At 40.1% G+C, this 19,752-nt stretch overlaps 2 protein-coding genes across 3 annotated transcripts; both read left to right on the plus strand.

The window, feature by feature from the left end:
- The first annotated feature begins 566 nt into the window (after window positions 1-566).
- Window positions 567-9,686, plus strand: LOC121949707 (tubulin monoglycylase TTLL3-like). 2 transcript variants are annotated; one of them, XM_042495436.1, is made up of 14 exons: window positions 567-635; window positions 1,549-1,711; window positions 2,593-2,679; window positions 2,849-2,952; window positions 3,482-3,653; window positions 3,758-3,813; window positions 5,111-5,239; window positions 5,337-5,451; window positions 6,235-6,523; window positions 6,612-6,760; window positions 6,839-7,082; window positions 8,337-8,596; window positions 8,797-8,972; window positions 9,076-9,686. In XM_042495436.1, exons 2-14 carry the CDS (start codon window positions 1,603-1,605, stop codon window positions 9,571-9,573), a joined length of 2,388 nt encoding a protein of 795 aa, XP_042351370.1. In that variant the 5' UTR covers window positions 567-635; window positions 1,549-1,602; the 3' UTR covers window positions 9,574-9,686. The 2 variants fall into 2 exon arrangements, with proteins under 2 accessions (XP_042351370.1, XP_042351378.1); XM_042495444.1 differs by lacking the exon at window positions 1,549-1,711 and having other exon boundaries at window positions 603-635.
- A 1,113-nt stretch (window positions 9,687-10,799) lies between these two features.
- On the plus strand, window positions 10,800-18,052 carry LOC121957102 (cytochrome b-c1 complex subunit 1, mitochondrial). The gene is made up of 13 exons (XM_042505621.1): window positions 10,800-10,894; window positions 12,860-13,000; window positions 13,149-13,235; window positions 13,651-13,780; window positions 14,012-14,210; window positions 14,859-14,938; window positions 15,043-15,158; window positions 15,923-16,066; window positions 16,670-16,830; window positions 16,960-17,045; window positions 17,125-17,213; window positions 17,348-17,423; window positions 17,519-18,052. The coding sequence occupies exons 1-13, from the start codon at window positions 10,832-10,834 to the stop codon at window positions 17,581-17,583; spliced, it is 1,437 nt and encodes a 478-aa protein (XP_042361555.1). The 5' UTR covers window positions 10,800-10,831; the 3' UTR covers window positions 17,584-18,052.
- Window positions 18,053-19,752: the final 1,700 nt, after the last annotated feature.

Raw genomic sequence — 19,752 nt, forward strand, 5'->3', positions numbered from 1 at the left:
GTTGTTAAGAAAGGAACACAGTGAATAAAAAATAATAAAACCCTCCAGGTTTGCAAAAAAAGTAACATTGAAATGCCTAAATAATATAATATTCAGTTTTTATTTGTTTTCATTCAATACTTTGTTATTTATTTTAATTATTTATTTCGTTTTCACGTTTTTAAATAGTTTTTTTTTAATTAAATATGAAAGGAGGCTAGCATTTTTAGCCAAATTATTTTATGATAATTAATATAATATTTTGCTGATATTCATGCATTACAGTTAATCTTAAGTTAGTTCATGCATGGTTTTTTTGTTGTTTGTCATTTGATTTTTAGTCACAGCCTTCCTGGTAAGATTGCTTCACCTTGTCAACATGGACTTAATTAATTGAATAGAAAATATGTGATTAAAACATTAATCCCGAATAACCACTAAAATCATTTGGTTATTTGCGAATTAGTCGTTTGTCAATATGTCATATTTGGCAAATACAACATATATGTTATGTGTTTTTGCAACAGAAAACGTTAGCAGCTGTCCAGATGTTGTCATGGTAAACAATAAACAGGTCGACAGTCGGAAGCACCGCGCGGTCCTCCGGTGAAACTCAACCGGCACCGAGTCCATGGTACACCTGTGGACCTCAGCAGGTAAGAGCAACCCAACACTAAACCATTAGATCACAGCTCTGCTTACTAGGAGAGCTTACTGTTGCATATAATCTTACAGTTTGAGACCATGTGTTTGGTAGTAGTTTATTTACCAGTAGTTTTATAAAAGGAGTATGTCATTGAGAAAGTTGTTTTTTGCTCATGTTACAAAAATGACGCGTACCCCGTTATGACTATATTACCAATATGAATTGTTATTATTAGAGTGAAATACTTAAAATTTTGTGTGCACTGTGCATAGGCTGGTGTGAATAATATGTGAATAAGATTATTTTAATGAGAATTTCTGTGGTCTCTATATGTGTCTGGTTTTTGGGCCTCTGTTCAACAGGTAACTGTAGGAAATTAGACTGAGTATCACACCCTGCCTGGGGTGTTAGGTACAAACCTGTCAGCTGTAGCCAAGCTGTCTCCTGCAATTTGACCCACTTTATAGTCCACTGGATTTAGAGAGAGCTACAAGACCAGTAGCCAGAGATACATCACACTTGCAGTTCTTTATTTTTTATATTTATTTTAGAGTTTTTAATAATAATAATTATTATTATTATCATTATTATTATTATTATTAGTAGTAGTAGTAGTAGTATAATTTATATAGCAAAATTCATGCTTAAAATGCAACACAAAGTGATCAACATAAAAGAACATAAAACATTTCTAATAGAAGAAAGAAATAAGATAAAAACAGATGAAAAACATATATTATATCAAATAAAAATCAGTTAAAACTGCAGGCTTGACAAGTTAAAATATCAGTTTAAAACACATTTTGGGAGAAGGCAATGGTAAAACAATGTTTTTTAATCATTGTGTATAGCCTACACATTTGTGTGCACCTTTACACTGTATGATTGTTGCCCAGTTAACACTAAACTGTGTCCCCCCGCAGCAGTGCGTCTGACCAAAATCATGAAGCAGAGCAAAAGGAAAGTTTCCCCAAAGAATGAGAGCAGATGTTAGTATGGAGGCCACCAGGTCCAAACAGTCTAACCAGCTGGACCAGGGGGGAAGCCAGGCTACTGGTAGATGCTGCACACCAAGCACCGACAGTGGTGAGAGACAGAAAGCAACACAGAAAACACAACTCCCAAGGACCAGGCAAATAATACTGGAAATCACTACGGTGTATTTTTGTTCAAATGATAATCAAAGCGTGGCAGCATCACTGTAATCTGTAACACCAGATAGGAACCATCTACTCCCAGCAATTCTTGCAGCAGTAACAAAGGCCTGTTTTATGATTTTAAGTCTTATTTAATAACCTAATATGATCAAAAAAATAATACAGATTGGGCCATTTTTTTTATGGGGAAAATTCTATGTTCGCCTGCTGTAACTTGACTTTATAAACTTAAAAGGCAACTTCTGTATGACTTCACACCTCCAAAAGACTGCGTTCATAGAGTCGGCTTATAGATCATGAATGCTGAATTAATCATGAAGTCACACTCAGGACAGATGGCCAAATGTTTGAACTCAGAGGCCACGTATTAAAATTTTATGACTTTGCTCTCTTTGGCTCGAAGATGAAGATGTAAAACATTAATCTTTAGTTGCATTGTCTTTGTCTTTGCCATCACCATGGTATATATAATTAGGCCTGTTACATCTATGTACTGCCCACTCATATGCGGTTTATGTTTTATGCATTTATTTTAAATATATATATATATATATATATATATATATATATATATATTACAGTTGCATATGCTACATTGCATGTTGCAAGTAACATTGCATTTGTGAATATTTTCCTGTCTTTCCTCTTGTCTCTCTTCTCCTGTAAAAATGCTAAAAGGTTATGGGCCATTCATGTTATCCCAATTTCACAACATTGCCTTTTAGTGTCAGCTGGAAATGTTAATTACACGAGCCATTGCTCTAATATACTGTATATATGATAATAATCCTGATGTTGCTGTTGATGCAGGGGAAACGGGAGGCTCATCTAAGGGTCAGAAGGTCACAGCTGTGGTCCAGCAGTGCAGCCAAGATGAAGGCAAACGCCTGCAGACAAGTAGGTATAACCTGCAGGTCGAAAACCAACCTGCTGAATGAGTTCACCTGGTGGCATACTCCTCATAGGCCACTGCAAGAACATACGCATCTCTGATGTGCTTTTTAGATCACTAACACTAATTTGCTCAACAGATTTGGATTTTAATTTGTGGGTGTTTTTGCATCAGGTACACCTCCTGAGGGCAAAGTTTTCCGCAGTTTGGCCAGCCTACCTGCTCTCAACCCAGAGAGACTGAAGACAGCTAAAGCCCTTGTGGACAAAGCTGTAAAGGTGAGTACACATTACTGGATATACTGTATAACTTCAAATATAAGCCTGTCCCTTTTAAACGCCCAATGTGTCTGCACATTTTACAAATAAACGCCTGTCTCAGTCAGAGGCCCAGTTACCATGGAGTTTATTTTTATAGAAGTTCTAAACTTAGATCACACATACAGATATAAATGTTTAAACTTTTGTCAATATGGATATGCTACACACATTCTTATTTTGGTAAGATTCTCTGCGATTCAATCATTCAGTTCATTTGACTGAAACCATGAGCACCAAGAAAGACTGTAACAGCGGCATGGTAAGAGAGACATAAAAAAGAGGTTCAGATATTTGATTGTATTCCCCATCTTTGCTGAGCAACAGTTTTGTGTGAAATGAATTACAGGCCCATCCCATATAGTCACCGAATAATAGCCAGGTCTAGTATTTGAAGTTTTACAGTATGCAACATTTATTAGGCGACATACATTTCTGATTGTTCCACGAAGGTGTCCATTATTTAGGTATCTGCTTTGCTTCCTCTTAGATGCATAAGGTGTTCTCTGTCCAGGGCCCTTACCCTGTCATCAGGGCAGCATTGAGGGCCAGAGGCTGGGTTGAGCAACGTATGCACCGTCCAAACCACCGCGCTCACCAGCGTCACAGCGATGAGGGCAGAGCCAGCTCTAATGATGCCGCTGACAGTGATGACGATGACGGTGGGCTAAGCTGAAGTGTTACAGAAATCATATATTCCTGTTATTACTGGGTGTGGATATCTGTCTATATAGGATCATTTATTAACGTTGCTCCTTCTTCTCAGATAACTCAGACAATGTGGACAAAGAGCAGGATCCAGATGGACTATATGATATTATGGTAAAAATTACATTTAAAAGCTTATTTTCAGGTTCATGCATGTATTTTGGGTTTCTACTAAAAGATATTTACATGCTTTAATGATAAAAAAAACTTTATTTATCTATGCTGGAACACCTCGCTCCATTTAGCACCTGTCTCCTTAAGCCCCTCCTCCCAAACAGCCTAGTGTGCTCTTAGTGTTTCAGTGTTTCCAAATCTTCCACATCTTCCACCTCTCAGCATCTCTGCGCCATGATTGCAGCTGCAGGGGATGATTGTAATGGCACTATAGCGACACTTTCTATCTTAACGACCATTTTACTGGAAGTGCATTTCTGGGCAGCAGTTTGGATTCATGTTGACTTCTGACAGCTGATGTTATCCACATGCACTGCAAAATATTCCAACAGGAAATACAAAGGGACCACTTTAGAATATTTTTATGTTGTCAAGTTTGTAACTGTCTGTAGATCATATTTGTGTCATCACAACTTGATGGAAGTCCTGGCTTCATGGAAGTCATTTAACCCTTTGAAACCTGACTGGACATCAGTTTTCTTGTGCTGCGTTCAGATGACTCTCTCAAGCTATTTAATCATTTAAAATCTGAGCAAACTGGTGTGATTTCATTCAAAAACAAAAGGCAAGGAGCAACTTCTCAAAAAATGTCCCAACGATTGGAAAAAATTGAAAAAAGGAAAAAAAAAAAAAAAAAAAAAAAAGCCATGGAAAAATAGTTGTTTGTTTTTTTTAATGGAGGAATTAAAATAAAAAGTCTAGGAAAATATTATAATAGAAATATAAAAAATAATACTATATTTTTGATTGTTATATTTTAAAATTATGTTTCATGAAAAAATCTTGTTTGTTTTTGTGTTTTCTTTTTTTGTAGTTATTTTCAAGTATTTTTCCCTTAACTTTTTACTAATTTCTTGCATATCTTTTGGCCATGTCTTGTTAAGTTTCTCATTGCCCTCTCCCCTTGTTTTTGAAAGAGATCAAATCTCAATCAAATCAAAATTATCTCAGGTTTCAAATGGTTAAATGTACAGTAACTGAATACAGTACATTTCTCTGTAAATTGTTTTTCAAACTTTTACAGTGAATCACCCATGCCTTCTTCATATATATATGTAAGCATGGAAATCTTTATAAAATAAGGGGCCTTTAAGATTGTAAATTACCATAAGGGCTTAGGTGATATGCAACAGGTAACTTCAAAGTTGTTGCTTGCCTTGACAAACTTGTAAATGTAAGGTTCCTAATAGAGAAAATCAACAAAATGACCTCTCATCATTTTCTCCTCCTTATACAGTCTCGCCTGGTGCGCAATGAAATGGTTTATTTCTACTGGACAAACCGTAGAGACGCCATCAACACCAACAGCTTGCAGAAAGAACAGATTACCAATCATTTTGCAAAAGCAGGCAGCTTCACCACCAAGGTACATTTAAGTGCTATTATCATTTCTTAAAGCAGAAAAGGACTATTAGGTGGTCTCCTGTCACGCCCATCATCGATGTTTGTCCTTTCTTTGTCAGGCGGGGTTGTGTGTAAACCTGAGGAACCTGCACTGGTTTGATTCAGCTGACCCAGATGCCTTCTTTCCTCGCTGTTACAGACTGGGAGCACAGGATGAGAAGCATGCTTTCATTGGTGAGATCTGATTTTCCAGTCCATCAAACAACAATACATTTTTAGGCTCAATCCCATCACCAATCCCATTGTTCAATGCATAGGCACTGAACATTTTGTTATAACTAACACTCTAATGGCTTTGGAACCATATTCTAACATCAATTTAGACTCATCAAAAAAAGTCTATCATCTACAGAAATCTTTACATGTTTGTGACAAGAGTATGGGGAAGTCAAGGGTTTTTCTGCAGGGTGTGTCAGGAGTCTCTGCACCGAAATTTGAATATTTTATTTTATGATAGAAGAAAAACAAAAATTGCACCACCAGAAAAGCGCAAATGTTACCCTTTTGATAGGACAAAAGGAAAATGAAATGGTATTTCTATTCTGTATAATCTATTTCTGACCCCGGAAACTAAAACTGGCTGGTTTTCATTTTCCACTTTTGGATTTTGAAATGAAAATCAGATAAATATTTGTTTTTTGTTTTGTTTCTTTTTCTGAAATAAAAATTCAAAGACCATAAAGTGCACTGACCTTATTGCCATAGTTGCATCTGTTTACAAAACGCAGTTGTCCTACCGATGAGGTGTCAGGGTCTGGGGGATTGTCCCATTTCATAAGGAAAGATTTCAATCACAGCCTCTTGTAACTGTGTTCTAAGATGCAAAACAGCACTCGAAAACAAGGGATACAGGTAAAAATAAGAAATGGGATTGGGCCTTAATGTTTTTCCAGCATTTTTCTACTTTTACTCACAGAGGAAGCTTCACTTGCCTCTGTGTCTCTGTCCTTTGTGTAGAGGACTACAGGAGGACAGCCTGCACCAGTTTTTTGAAGTACATTGTGGAGAAGGAGCAGGGTGTTGGAGGAGAGGGAATGAGCCAGAGCATTAAGGCTGTGAGGAGAAGAAGCAAACGCCAACTTAGACCAGTGGACCTTTCCCAAATGATTAACAGTGCATTCAAAGTGTGCCAGGAGTTTCTAGAGAGTCTGGAGCACAGCGACATAGACAAAAGCATGGAGACTCCACAGACACTCACAGAGGAGGAGTGGGCCGAGTTTATCAACAGTTACTACCTTGTTGTTCAGTGAGTACAGCGTGCATGTGAGAGATAAAAGGAAGCTGACAAACCAAAGTGCTCTCCAGTATTTCTCTCTTTGTGTTTCCTCGCTCAGTGAAGGAGCAGAGATCGAGAACAGTGATCATTTTGTGAACTGTTGCAAGGCCATGCTGCAGAGGCTGGTGGAGGTCAGTCCACAGCTGGATATAGATGGCATACACAACATCTGGATCATCAAACCTGGAGCTAAATCCAGGGGCAGAGGTGAGAAGCCAGACACTATCGAACAGGTCACGCTATGTCTGACAAAGTCCTGGCTGATCTGCTTCCTCTGCCTTTCAGGTATCAAATGCGCCAAACATCTGGATCAGATCCTCAGGGTGGTGGAAGGTGATCCAACTGTTATCAAGGAGAGCAAGTGGGTGGTGCAGAAGTACTTGGAGCGCCCCTTTCTGGTCCATGGCACCAAATTTGACCTACGCCAGTGGTTCCTGGTCACTGACTGGAACCCTCTGACTGTGTGGTTCTATAAAAAGTGCTACTTGCGCTTTTCTACACAGCCTTATTCTCTACATACACTTGACAGGTAAGACTTATGTTTCTAAAGAGATGAGTTGGAGAAAGAAAGAAGCAGATGTGAAACCAGATGAACAAGTTAAGAGAGGAAGTGAAAGACAGATACAGAGTAAGAGAGAGGGACCAGCGGTCATGGTTAGGCTTGTTTTTGGCGGGAGATCTGATTTTGTATAATGAAAATAGCTTCTATCCTCTGGGTATATTTAAATCTGTGTATTTGCTATCTGTGACTTTAGCAACATTCAAATCAACTGCAAAACTGCAAACTGCCCCTGAAACACCTGCCCAGTTACAGTACAAGAGGGCCTCTATCTCCACCAAAGTTACACAAATTATAAGCAACAAATGAGAAATATGTCATGTAAACAAGGGTGTTGGTTGTGTTTCAGTTTTAGAGGGTGACAAATATGAAATGGGGAGTTTGGGGCAGGGGTGTATCTCTGCTAGAGCACACTGGGATGATGCTCAGCAATTTTTTTTTTCTCCGAGTAGGAAAATAGAATATTCTCAGATTACATAATCAGATTAAAATTTGCGCTTGAAAACCCAATTGTCACTCAAGCATATATCATGCAATCGACTCAATAAAAAGCAATGGAAAGGTCAGGGGCACTATATTGACGTTTAAAGCGTGCTGATTGATTTATTATGTCATCTAATGCATTGAGTAACATGCACATGCAAGAAAACAGTCCACCTCATAAATTGCCAGTAGACTCTGAGCTGCAATGTGAATTAAACTGACTTAACTTAAAAACATTCACTTCATAGTATAGTTGAATAATATATGTGGTAAGTATTTTAAAAGTCCTCTGCTAAATTTTTATTGGAGGACGACAAATGCACATGTTCTAAATATTTGGGGGGGGGGGGGGGCATCTGCTGCATCACCCCTGATGCAAGCATGTATATAAAAATAACTTAAAAACTTTATGTAAACATTTTACCGTCCTTCTCTATTTTCTCACAGTTCATTTCTCATAACCTGGTAGAATTATAGAACTAGTGCATGTTCGATTACTTTCATGTCCTGTTTTGAAATTCATAATCAGATTTTTGTGTTTTTTATACCTGTTACTAAATGTGTCTGATTATGTGATAGTTAGTAGGAAGGAAAACTGGAGTAGAAGCACAAAGAAGCTTGTGTCATTTCTATCAACATGTCTTCATAACTCATTTGTCATTATACATTTTTTTTATAACCTATCACCCATTACCTCTCATTTCTCCTTCCTATCGCGACCGCTCTGCCTTGTCCCTCGAGCTCAGTCCACCTGTGCAACAACTCCATCCAGAAACACCTGAGACCCTCCCAACAGCGGCATCGTGGAATCCCAGCAGACAACATGTGGTCGGACGAGCAGTTCAGGACCTTTCTGTCCAGCCAGGGCCGGGAAGCTCAGTGGCAGACAGTGGTTGTCCCGGGCATGAAGAAGGCTGTGATCCACGCATTACAGACCACACAGGATCTGATGGAGTCACGCAAAAACACATTTGAGCTCTACGGGGCCGACTTCATGTTAGGTGGGATGGGATCGCTGTAAATGATGCTACATTTATTATGTTTCAACATGCAGCAGCTTAAATTTTAAAACTGCTTTTTGGGGAGGTGTAAAATTATATTGGTAGTAAAATAAACATGCTGTTCACTTCTAATTTAGTGTCTTTATAATGAGAACAAAAGGAATCATCTCCACTTAGATATTTTGTTATGTGGTTCTCAGGTCATGACCTGCGTCCATGGCTGATAGAGCTCAATGCCAGTCCCACTATGGCTCCCTCCACCCCAGTGACAGCCTGCCTCTGTACTGCTGTGCAGGAAGACACGTTACGAGTCGTCCTGGACCGAAGAGCAGACCGCACTGCAAACACCGGAGACTTTCAGCTCATATATAGACAGGTATGTTCAGATGAGTTTGGGATTCAGCTTTATCCCTTCTCGTTAGTGTATATATTTGAGTGGCACAAATTTTGAGGGTGATATAAATTATTTTGGTCTCCAGGCAGCAGTAGAAGTGCCTCAGTACGTAGGAGTCAACCTACTTGTTGAGGGCAACAAGATCAGGTGCCCCTGCCCTCTTCCTCCACTGAGGTCTTCCAACCGTTCAGCACCAAAACGCTGCAGCCCCGTCAAGGGGAGGGGACCTGCAGCAGAAAAAGTAAAGCCTCTGCCTAAGATGTTGTTGAAGAGTGCTGAGACTCAGCTAAACAACGCCAGCAGTGTGATTCCACCCCCTCCTCTCCCTCCTGAGACGCTTGTGCCCTCCACGATTGAAACCTTCACACTTCACCTGCCAATGACTGTGAAGTCCGTTCACCAGCCCATCAGTGCACCACCTCACTCTGTACTACTGTGGAAGAGGAGAGCAGAGGTTTCAAAAGTCTGCTCAGAGAAAGTCCAACCCTCTGCCGCAGAGAAGCAGCGAGCTCCGTCTTTGTCTTTGGAGATCGCTGTTCCAAAACAGTCCAGACAAGCAGCCTCTAGCACCCTGAGTGCCTGAAACAAGTTTTAAAGGGTTTGTTGACCAGATCAGTCACAACAGCTTGAACCATCTTTTTGCAGGGTTTTTTGGCCTACCTCATGATTAAGTCAGAATTAAATAGATTGCCATGACTTGTTTTTCACTCACTACTCTTATTTAATGTTGTTGTTTTTTTTTTTTAGTTTTAACAGTGATATTCAAAACACAAGTGCCCCTGCTGTTGGATAATCTACAGAACAGGTTGTCAACCATTTTTACAGGGACTATTTCTTTGGTAGAAAGTAGTTTCATTACATGCTCATAGTGAAGTGTGTGGATTATCAGGAGTAACAGGGAAGCTGTTTCAGGCATATTGTGGTGAATTTCTTAAATGCCAGTTTTTAGTGCTGTGGGCATCTGAAACAAAACTCCATTCACCTCCTGTGTGCTGTGGTGAAGTCAAAAATCTAGGCTAATAAAAAACAAACAAACAACAAAATCATAGCACCATACCATCAGGGATAAATGAACCAAAATTTTTTGTTGTAATTGGCTGGACAAACACTTTATTACACCATGATTTGACAACTTTAGCTCCAAATTTAAAAAAGAACAGCCCCCAAAAATATATAAGCACTCCTCTTTCTTATTTGACAATCTGCACTCAGAAACTTAGATCTTTTTTTAAAGTAGTAGGGCGAGTCACCAAGGTAATGTGTCAGTTTTCTGTAGTACAAATTAATATTTCTGCACACACAATCCATTGAAAAACTACACGTGAAGCTGAAACAATTTGTCGATGTATTAAAAAATTTATTGGTACCTATTTTGATATTCACTTTTTTGATTTTTCATGAAAAAGCATTTCATTGTTGTAGCTTCTCAAATATGAAGACTCGCTGCTTTCCCTTTTAATTATTTTGTTTTTGTATAATTTAAAATTTTCTGCTTTGCGTACTTTTACTTTTAATAATCTTTCCTGATTGTACTAGCATACTTTTAGTCAAGTAACATTTTCAATACATGCTGCTTATCAATACCTTTGCTTGAGAAAAGGATCTGGCTACATTTAACGCGTAATGCAGGAGGAAAGCTTGGTTTATTACTAAAATTACAGTGAACAAGAACTGGAGGGAATATAGACTTCACCGTCAATAACACATGATGAACACTTGGTGGCGATAATGCGCGTTTGAAGCGGTTATACACACTTTTATATAACGGCGAAGAAAGACGCGATTCACGGAAACAGCCGAAAATAGCCGAGACGCCGCTACCCTTTTATCAGTACTGAGAAATGGCGGCGTCCGTGTGCCGAGTTGGGAGCACTGTGGGTCGAGCCCTCATCAAAAACCGCAGTGTAAGTACACATATAAAGACTTTGAAGAAAACATTTTATGTAATATGAAATGGTTAGGCAGGATACCAGTGCTGTTCCTCTGTTGGCGTAACGCTGAAGTTGATCGAAGAGGGGGGAAGTTAACAGGCTAGCATGCTAACTAGCTCTCTGAGCTGTCCTCAGTAAAGAAACGGGAAAGAGCTAGCTCAACCGTTAGCATTAGTTAGCCAACAGTGAATGCAAGGTCACCTGTCAAATGAGACAGCACGTCTCGTAACAACCACTGGACATTTAACGTCCATATTATAAACGTATTATTCAGACCAGCTGGTCGTCTTTTTGATCGTGTTTTGTCCGTCACAAGGTCAGCAGTTGTAACGTTTGTCACTTGTCCTCACCTGCCCTCATACCGCAGCTTAGCTTTCTGGCTAGCTGTGTTAGCATAGTGACTTTGGAGAGGCAGATGCTGACAGAGACAATCCTGAACTTTTGTAGGTATTCAATGAATGATTGTTTAAATAGTACTTCTATACCATGTCGATCAGTACTGTGAACTGTCACCGAGTTTTAGATCGTTTGTGAAATTTGGTCAACCATATTACAGTAACTGCAAGCTAGCTTTAGCTGTGTGCCTAGATTTTGTAAAGGTAATAATCTCAAAATATTCTTGCATACATGTGTAACTGAAACATCAAATGTCATCATAGATAGTTCTCAGAGATAATTCAAAATATTAAATGTAAAATAATTTCTCAAAATGAATAGAGGACATCCCTTTACCTTACAATAAAATGTGATGTATAGACACAAAATATATTCAAATATAGAGATTGTACATCTCCTTACCTTACGTATTCTGGTTGTGTATATATTTTGATTATATTTTGTCTATATTTATTTTTTTAATCATTTAGTAATTAATTTTATCTTTTATCTCTTTACTCTTTTGCAAATCTGTATCCTTTATTATGCTTCCTATTTTACTGCTCTGTAAAGCACTTTGAATTGCCCTGTTGTTTGAAATGTGGTATAAAAATAAAGCTGCCTTGCCTTGTCTTGCCTAATCATATTACTGGCAGATAGCAGAAGGTGGTAGTGGTGTCAATGTCAGCTGGCAGCTTTAAGCTTGGATGTTGTCCTATGACAGTCATCTCTAGTCTTGATTTGTATATGAAGGGATCAATGCGAGTTAATTATAGCAAAACTGTTTTAAAATGCCCTATTTTGTGGTTTTTGGAATATCCAGCAAACTGCACCTGAAATGAATCTTACTAAGAAAGAATAATAATAAGAAGTTGAATAAGCCAACAAGGTACAGCTAATGGTAACTGTGCCAGTAATTAAGTAATTAAAAGAGCAAACTTGTCTGACCATTGTAGGTCTTCATCAGGACATAGCCCATGTATAATGATTTAGGCACTACAATACATGCTTTTTAGTGTTTTCTTCCTCGTTGATATATTTCTTCTCACATTTTGGAGTGGCTGCCCTGAATTGACCTCCTGTTTATCCTTCTTTTTCCCCCATTTTCCAAGAGCACCTGACACACTTTTATCTACTTTTGCATTAACAGAGGAACTTGTCATCTCTATTTCCTGGTGGTTTCTACTCTGTTTGACATTCCTCTTATACGAACAGTATATTTAAAGGTATACTCTGCGGGATTGTTGTTCGCTTATAGTCTGGCACATGGTCGCTTCTTTAAAAACAAAAAACACCTCAACCTCACAGTAACACTGGGGGTACACGCCCATACACGTCCCAAATACAAAAGAAAAGAAGTAAATACATCTTTTTATTAGTAAATACAACACCAAAAACTTCTAGTGGGTAGTCATTAATTAGTGAGGGATTACTTCTGTATCAGTCTTCACGTGATTCTGTTTTTTTTGTTTGTTTGTTTGTTTTTTAAAGGAAAATTCTTGCATTGTATATCTTTAAATTGACATGACTCAAAGATGACTCTTGTTGTCTCTACCGCTCCAGCCCATCCTGCTGTCTCTGAGGCGTGGTCAGGCCTCAGTCAGCTATGCCCAGAGTCTGCTGGGAGCCCCTGAAACTCGTCTCACTACCCTGGAAAATGGTTTGAGGGTCGCATCTGAGGAGACTGGACATGCCACGTGCACAGTAAGAAAACAGTTTTAGGGGGTCTGTTAACAACCAATTAGGAGGTTGTTTCAGCACGTTATAGACTTTCCATTTCACCGTCATTGAATGGTATGTTGTTGGAGGTTAACATTTTCCCCACTCTTCACATCTCTCTTCCCCATCATAGGTTGGACTGTGGATCAGTGCTGGCAGTCGCTATGAGAGCGAGAAGAACAACGGAGCTGGCTTCTTCCTGGAGCACATGGCTTTCAAGGTAGTCATTAGTAGACTTCATGACCTTAAAGTTGCCATGTGGCGTTTTCCTGTAGAAGTTAAGTTTAAATTTCAGTGTTAAGTACCGTAACACATTTAGTGCATCTTTGCAGTCCACTACATGGTCTCCATTAATGCATTTCCCTCATTATACATTTGCACAGTGGAGTATCTCCAAAACACATTGCTGTCACCTGTACATCAGTTGAATAGTGTAATACCTCTCATTGTGCACATGCATGAGAAAAACAAAAAATTTAAAAACTGCTCTATAGTGCTACTAGAGGTCAAAAACTCCAAGTAAGCAAGTCTGTCATGAAACCTCTGTAAAAGCTGAATGCACTTGAGATATCTACCTGTTAGCCAGGCAATGACAATACACAGTTACTTCTACTCACTTTTCTTTTGCACCCCAGGGAACCAAGAAGCACCCTCAGACAGCCCTGGAGCAGCAGGTGGAGTCTATGGGTGCTCACCTGAGCGCCTATACGTCCCGGGAACACACTGCATACTACATGAAGACCCTTGCCAAAGACCTGCCCAAGGGTAAGATGACCTACTTACAGGCAGTGAAACAAGGAATAAATGAATGCCTTTATTTTAGTGTGATGTCACCCAGTGGCCCATCCCCCATGGGTTTATATGACACCTTTGCAACAAGATGCACAAATGAAACAAATGTGTCTTCTTCGTTTAACAATGCTGTTTCAGAGCACAAAGTATTTCAATATCCCCTCAAAGTTGTGAAAAAATAATTTTTCCTCTGTGGTTTCCCAGCCGTGGAGTTGCTGTCTGAGGTGGTGCAGAGCTGCTCGCTGAACGAGGCAGAGATTGAGCAGCAGAGGGGTGTGGTGCTGCGTGAGCTTGAAGAAGTCGAGAGTAACCTCCAGGAAGTCTGCCTCGACCTGCTGCATGCCACAGCCTTCCAGGGAACTCCTCTAGGACACAGTGTGCTGGGACCCTCCAACAATGCAAGGCAAGAGGAACTGCATGCTCACACACGCACGCACACACACACACACACACACACACACACACACACACACACACACACTCTTATATATAAGTGACAGTCTCAAAATTGCTTTCATTAAAGGCACACTGCTATCAAAACAGTGCAGTGTTTTGATGATGCCAGTTTGGGGCAATTTGTTGTAATGCAGCTTAAACACTTATGCTAATTATTATCTATACTAATAATTATCAAGATGAACATGTTTTTTTGACTGTAACACGGCCAAAATTCTTTGATCTACTTCATTCATGGCTGGACTGCAGGCCACAGGACAACAAAGTGGATGAAAACAAAAATAAACATAATTTAAACAGACAGAAAAGGAAAGCATTTATATATGGAGCCTACTCAGCCATGCTGGAATCACAAAAATCAAGTAAAAATCACCACAAAATCAAGGGAAACTGATGAAATAAGCACAATCTCAGCAAGTCTACAGTATCAGCTGGCAGGATGATCACCTTCTGAAACGCTCCCAGACGTTTCCGCTTTGGTATAGAGCTGCACGGAGGATGGAGCAAAACAACCTCACAGACATAATGTCATCAACACGCTGCTAATGGAAATCAAGAATAAGTCACCAGTGATACTCATATTCACTCCCTCCAGGACTCTGACCCGCCAGGACCTTGTGGACTACATCAACAGCCACTACAAAGCCCCTCGCATGGTGCTGTCTGCTGCTGGAGGTACGTCCTCTTTGTCTTAACACACTGTAAAGAGTGTGTGTGGCTGCTGTGAATTTCACTTTTCCAGGAAAGACTAAGCGTTTACCTGATTTGCTTTCCCACAGGTGTGAACCACGAGGAGCTGGTCGGTTTGGCCAAATCTCACTTCAGCGGAGTATCTTTTGAGTATGAGGGAGACGCCATCCCTGTGTTGTCACCCTGCAGATTCACTGGCAGTGAGGTGAGTTGTGTTGAGTGTTTTGAAGGATTTTTGTTTCTCTTTATTGTTTTGTGAGGTTTATTACATTATCGCTTATTCCGCTGCTACTTCACAAGACCATTATCTTTTTGCTTCTTCTTTTTTTAAACACATTTTCAACACAACTTGAAGAAATCACTGAACGTGAACATGAATAGCGATGTAATGCAGCATTTCCAGAATAATTTCAAGTTAATTAACTTTTATTTGAGATTGATGTGTTTGATGCATTTTGCCAGATATGTATATGCTTTCAACCACACCTTTGCATGGGCATGATGGCTATCTCACTTATCCTGTGTCTGTTTGGAGCATTGGTTGTGCAAATCGACATAAATTAATGTGACATCTCTGCAAGATCTTATGCACAATAACACCAGAGGCAGTGTGAGAGACATACTCACCATGGTCATGACATCTTTTACAATGGCACCGCTGTTGCTTTTTCTGCCATGAACCGCCTAAAGTGTCTCCATATATATTGTTTCGATTGTGCAAATCTGTAAGTTATTTACAGTCTGAGTTTTGTGAAATGCCCTCTAGTGGAATCCCACAGTAGCACGTGCAGTCAGTGGGAAAGTATGTGAACAGTTTGTTTTCAGACAGCCTGTTGTCTACATGAACACGTGGTTGTAAAGCAAGTATTTCTCCAGTCTTAGATGTGATTCTGGCCTGTGACTGAGCACAGAGCATAGGTCTGTCATATTGTTTTTACAGTCACGGTTGATTGTTTTGTCTCTCCTCAGATCCGTATGCGTGATGATGCTTTGCCTCTGGCACACATTGCCATCGCTGTGGAGGGGGCCAGTGCTGCCAGCCCAGACATCGTGCCACTCATGGTGGCCAACTCCATCATCGGCAGCTATGACCTCACCTACGGGGGTGGAAAGGTTTGTGAAATATGTTTTTTTAAATAGAGATATGTTTTAGTTTATGCAGTCAGTAAAAGACAACAATGATGAACCCCGCTGAAGTGAATTTATCTTATTCAGCACTGTCCCCTTTAAGCTTTGCCCACTTTAGGTTGTTAATGTCTGTGGCCATTATGGAGAGGTAGACCATGATCCTCTCTGAAAACCTGGGTCAGGGGTCTCACTCCTGCCTCTGGACCTGTTGAGAGGAACAATGCCATTGTATTTTGGTCAGTGAATGAAGTAAATCTAGCAGCCACTTGCATATTTGGCTGGTGGCTGGTGCTAATTTCCAACCCTGTTCACAATATCCACAATAACAGAATGTGGCACGGTAGAGATAAATGCAAAGTAACCACCAGGCTACAGCTATCATAAAACAGAGTATACAGAATCAGATCTAATTTAGTTTTATATTCATGTTATATTTTTGTTGTGCTACTTCAACAGTTTACTGTTCTAACTATCATACACTCAGAGCAGGTCAACTTACCACCCTGAATAAATCCCAAGTGTGATTATAATGTCATTTTGATTGAGAACAGTCAGATATCAACTTTTATTCCTTCCTCAAACCTGCAGCATCTGAGCAGCCGCCTGGCTCGCCTGGCAGTGGAGGAGAACCTGTGTCACAGCTTCCAGGCCTTCCACTCCTCCTACAGCGACACTGGTCTGCTGGGCATTTACTTTGTGGCTGATAAGCACCAAATTGAAGATATGATGCACTGGTCCCAGAATGCCTGGTCAGTAATGATTCCCAGATAGAGACACACACAAACACTCAGAACACTATATCTGCAATGTTTTGTCACTTTTAATAATAGACAGTGGACATATTTCAGCTGAGTTCCTCCACTTTCTGCTCCCTGCAGGATGAACCTGTGCACCACAGTGACAGAGAGTGATGTAACCAGAGGCAAGAACGCTTTGAAGGCCAGCCTGGTTGGACAGCTCAATGGTACGTAACCTGTGTGTCATGGACACAAACACACATAAAAACGGCTCTGAGTCGCAAGTCAACACAACCTTTTTCTTAGGGACAACACCAATTTGCGACGACATCGGCAGGCACATCCTGAACTACGGACGCCGTGTTCCTCTGGCAGAGTGGGATGCACGGATCGATGTGAGTTGAAACTCTGAATCAGAGTCCTAAACTGACCATTCGAACAGTACAGAGAAAGAAACTGCACAAAGCAACACCTTTTCAAAATTCTCAAGGGTAAGAGCTCTGATTTCGCTACACATCTCTTCTTTCAGGCTGTGACCCCCAGGATGGTGCGTGACGTCTGCTCCAAATATATCTACGATAAGTGTCCTGCTGTGGCCGCTGTCGGTGAGTTCCTTGTGGTTTTAGTCCTTATGCAGCGAGCTCAGGGCCCATGCTGTATTATCTTCCTCTTATCTTTTCCTCCTGCCTCTTTCCACCAGGCCCTGTCGAGCAGCTACCCGACTACAACAGAATGCGCAGTGCCATGTACTGGCTGAGGTTTTAAGATTCGCTGTTGTGTTGCTCTGTGTGTCCCACATTTGCTCCTCATCTTCCTCCTCAACCATACCCCTCTTTCCTCCCACCACCACCACGAGAGTGAACACCTGAGGAGTGTCTGGTCCATGGTTTGACAGCACATCCATCCTCTCTCTCTCCTCCCTGCCTCCCTCTCTTATCCTGCCCAGTGATCACTCTTAGTTAGCCATGAGGGGGGCAGCCAGTCTGCACATACTACACATGGGTTACCTCTTGATTGTACTGTACAGGTCTTTGTTGCCTGTTAGCATCTTGCAGAGGAGGGAGAGCAGACTTGAATAGTAAATAATCATCAACTGGACACAGCAAAGTCGGTACTGAATACAACCAGTGAGGAGCAAGACTATATTTATAATTTCTGTACCATTTGTTTCTGTCCTCTATTGTACATAACAGAAGCGCTCATTCCGACAAAATAAAAATACTGTAAAACATCAGTCCAGTGTGTCTCGTAATATCTACAGGCGGATGTGCCTATTTTACGACATCAAAGTTTCGAGGACACATACTTGTAGATCTTATTACACTTTTATTGTAGAACACAATTTTTCGTGTCATGGTCAACTGCAGTGGTGGTTTTTATGGTTATTGCTTTAAGGTAACTTTATTTGTTCGGATAATTTGTCTTGGACATCAAGGTTGCCACATAACATACATGTGTATGTAATACAAAAATGGTTGTAAAGTACATGGCACAGAGTGGTACAGACATAAAGTGCGTGTTTAATTTGGTTAAGAGCAGCACATCTAAATGACATCTTAAGTAAAGCGCGTTATGTAAGCATAATAACCATTTAAAAAATATATTTTTTCAGTTTATTTAGCATGACCTCATTCTGTAGTCACTCTGTGTCTGTGCATTTGTTTGCGATGCACAATCACCAGCAGTGGAAGTATTCAGGTTCTTGTTAGGTGAAAGCACTAATATCCCACTGAAAATACTCTGTTACAATAAAAGCCCTGCATTGCAAATTTTACTTAAGTAAAAGTATAGTATCCAATACAGAGAAATTAAACATTTTTAAACATTTGAAAAAAAACCCCACACACCCCCAAATAAAACACCTAAAAAAAAAAATCACAAAAAAATTAAATAGAAAAATCCTCAAAACTCAGTTATTTAAAAAACACCCCCAAACCTGAAAAAAAACCACTGAAAAAAAATCTAAAAAAGAAGAGAAGAAGGCAGGAAGAAAAAAAAACTCACTTCTTTAAAAATATAACACTCCTCTCACTCACTCTGTCTAGTAGTTGTTAGGGGTGCTTTCATCTTTCTAATTTGTCTCTTACTTGCGTCTTGGCTCCTCTCAGCGAGGGTGTGTGACAGATGGTAGGATACACCTGCACTTCCTTGCAATATGGTCCTCAAGAATCCTCCTTGAGTTGCATTTAGGGGAAACGATTACCGGGTCAAATGGGGAGAGGGGATGCTAAGAAGCATAAGTTAGCATAATGAAAAGCACCCAAAGACACTAGATAACGTTAATCAACTTAACGTTAATAACGTTAATTCAGCTGTTATCCCTACATTTTACTTTTACTATGTTATTGTGTTTGTTTTTTATTAGAATTGAACCGTATTACAAACTTCATTATGCAGAGCAATCAGGCTGACGTCATTGATCAGGGTAATTGTGACGAGATGCTTTCTGACGCACTGACTTTATTGGATCTGAAGCCTACGTCAGTCAGCTACTTGATCACAAAGGACCTGCTGTGACATGTATGTTGTATGTTGAATCATAGAGATGACATCATCTTAGATCTACGTGTAGTCTCGCGTCATGCTGTTACAATAATGCTACTGATATACAACCCAGGACATCTCTGTTTGCTGCTGGGTGACATTTGTGTGGCCCATGTTTGTTTATCTGAGGGTAACTGAGAGGGCTCGTTATCCTGAAGGCCCCTGAGGGCCCAACTATCGTAATCAGGAGGCACTTGTAATATTCATATCATTAGTCAGATGAAGATAGGTCCCTTGATGGGCTGGACTAGAGGTGACTCAGGAAACGAGGTAGGCTTTGTCTTGTTGGTCTCCCTCCTGGGCCTGACCGCTTCTTCCTTCTTGCTCTCCAGAGAGCTTTTTCTGTACGATTGCTTCCATCTAACCTCCCAATACTCGCCTCCTCTGTGC

Source organism: Plectropomus leopardus, chromosome 2 (genome assembly GCF_008729295.1).
Source record: "Plectropomus leopardus isolate mb chromosome 2, YSFRI_Pleo_2.0, whole genome shotgun sequence".
In the NCBI taxonomy this organism is placed as follows: Eukaryota; Metazoa; Chordata; class Actinopteri; order Perciformes; family Serranidae; genus Plectropomus; species Plectropomus leopardus.

Coding starts and splice junctions, on each gene's coding strand:
- LOC121957102 (XM_042505621.1), top strand. CDS start 10,832: ATGGCGGCGTCCGTGTGCCGAGTTGGGAGCACTGTGGGTCGAGCCCTC. Junction 14,211..14,858: donor GGACCCTCCAACAATGCAAG/GCAAGAGGAACT, acceptor CACTCCCTCCAG/GACTCTGACCCGCCAGGACC. Junction 14,939..15,042: donor GGTGCTGTCTGCTGCTGGAG/GTACGTCCTCTT, acceptor GCTTTCCCACAG/GTGTGAACCACGAGGAGCTG.
- LOC121949707 (XM_042495436.1), top strand. CDS start 1,603: ATGAGAGCAGATGTTAGTATGGAGGCCACCAGGTCCAAACAGTCTAAC. Junction 2,680..2,848: donor AGGCAAACGCCTGCAGACAA/GTAGGTATAACC, acceptor TTTTTGCATCAG/GTACACCTCCTGAGGGCAAA. Junction 6,761..6,838: donor AGCTAAATCCAGGGGCAGAG/GTGAGAAGCCAG, acceptor TCTGCCTTTCAG/GTATCAAATGCGCCAAACAT.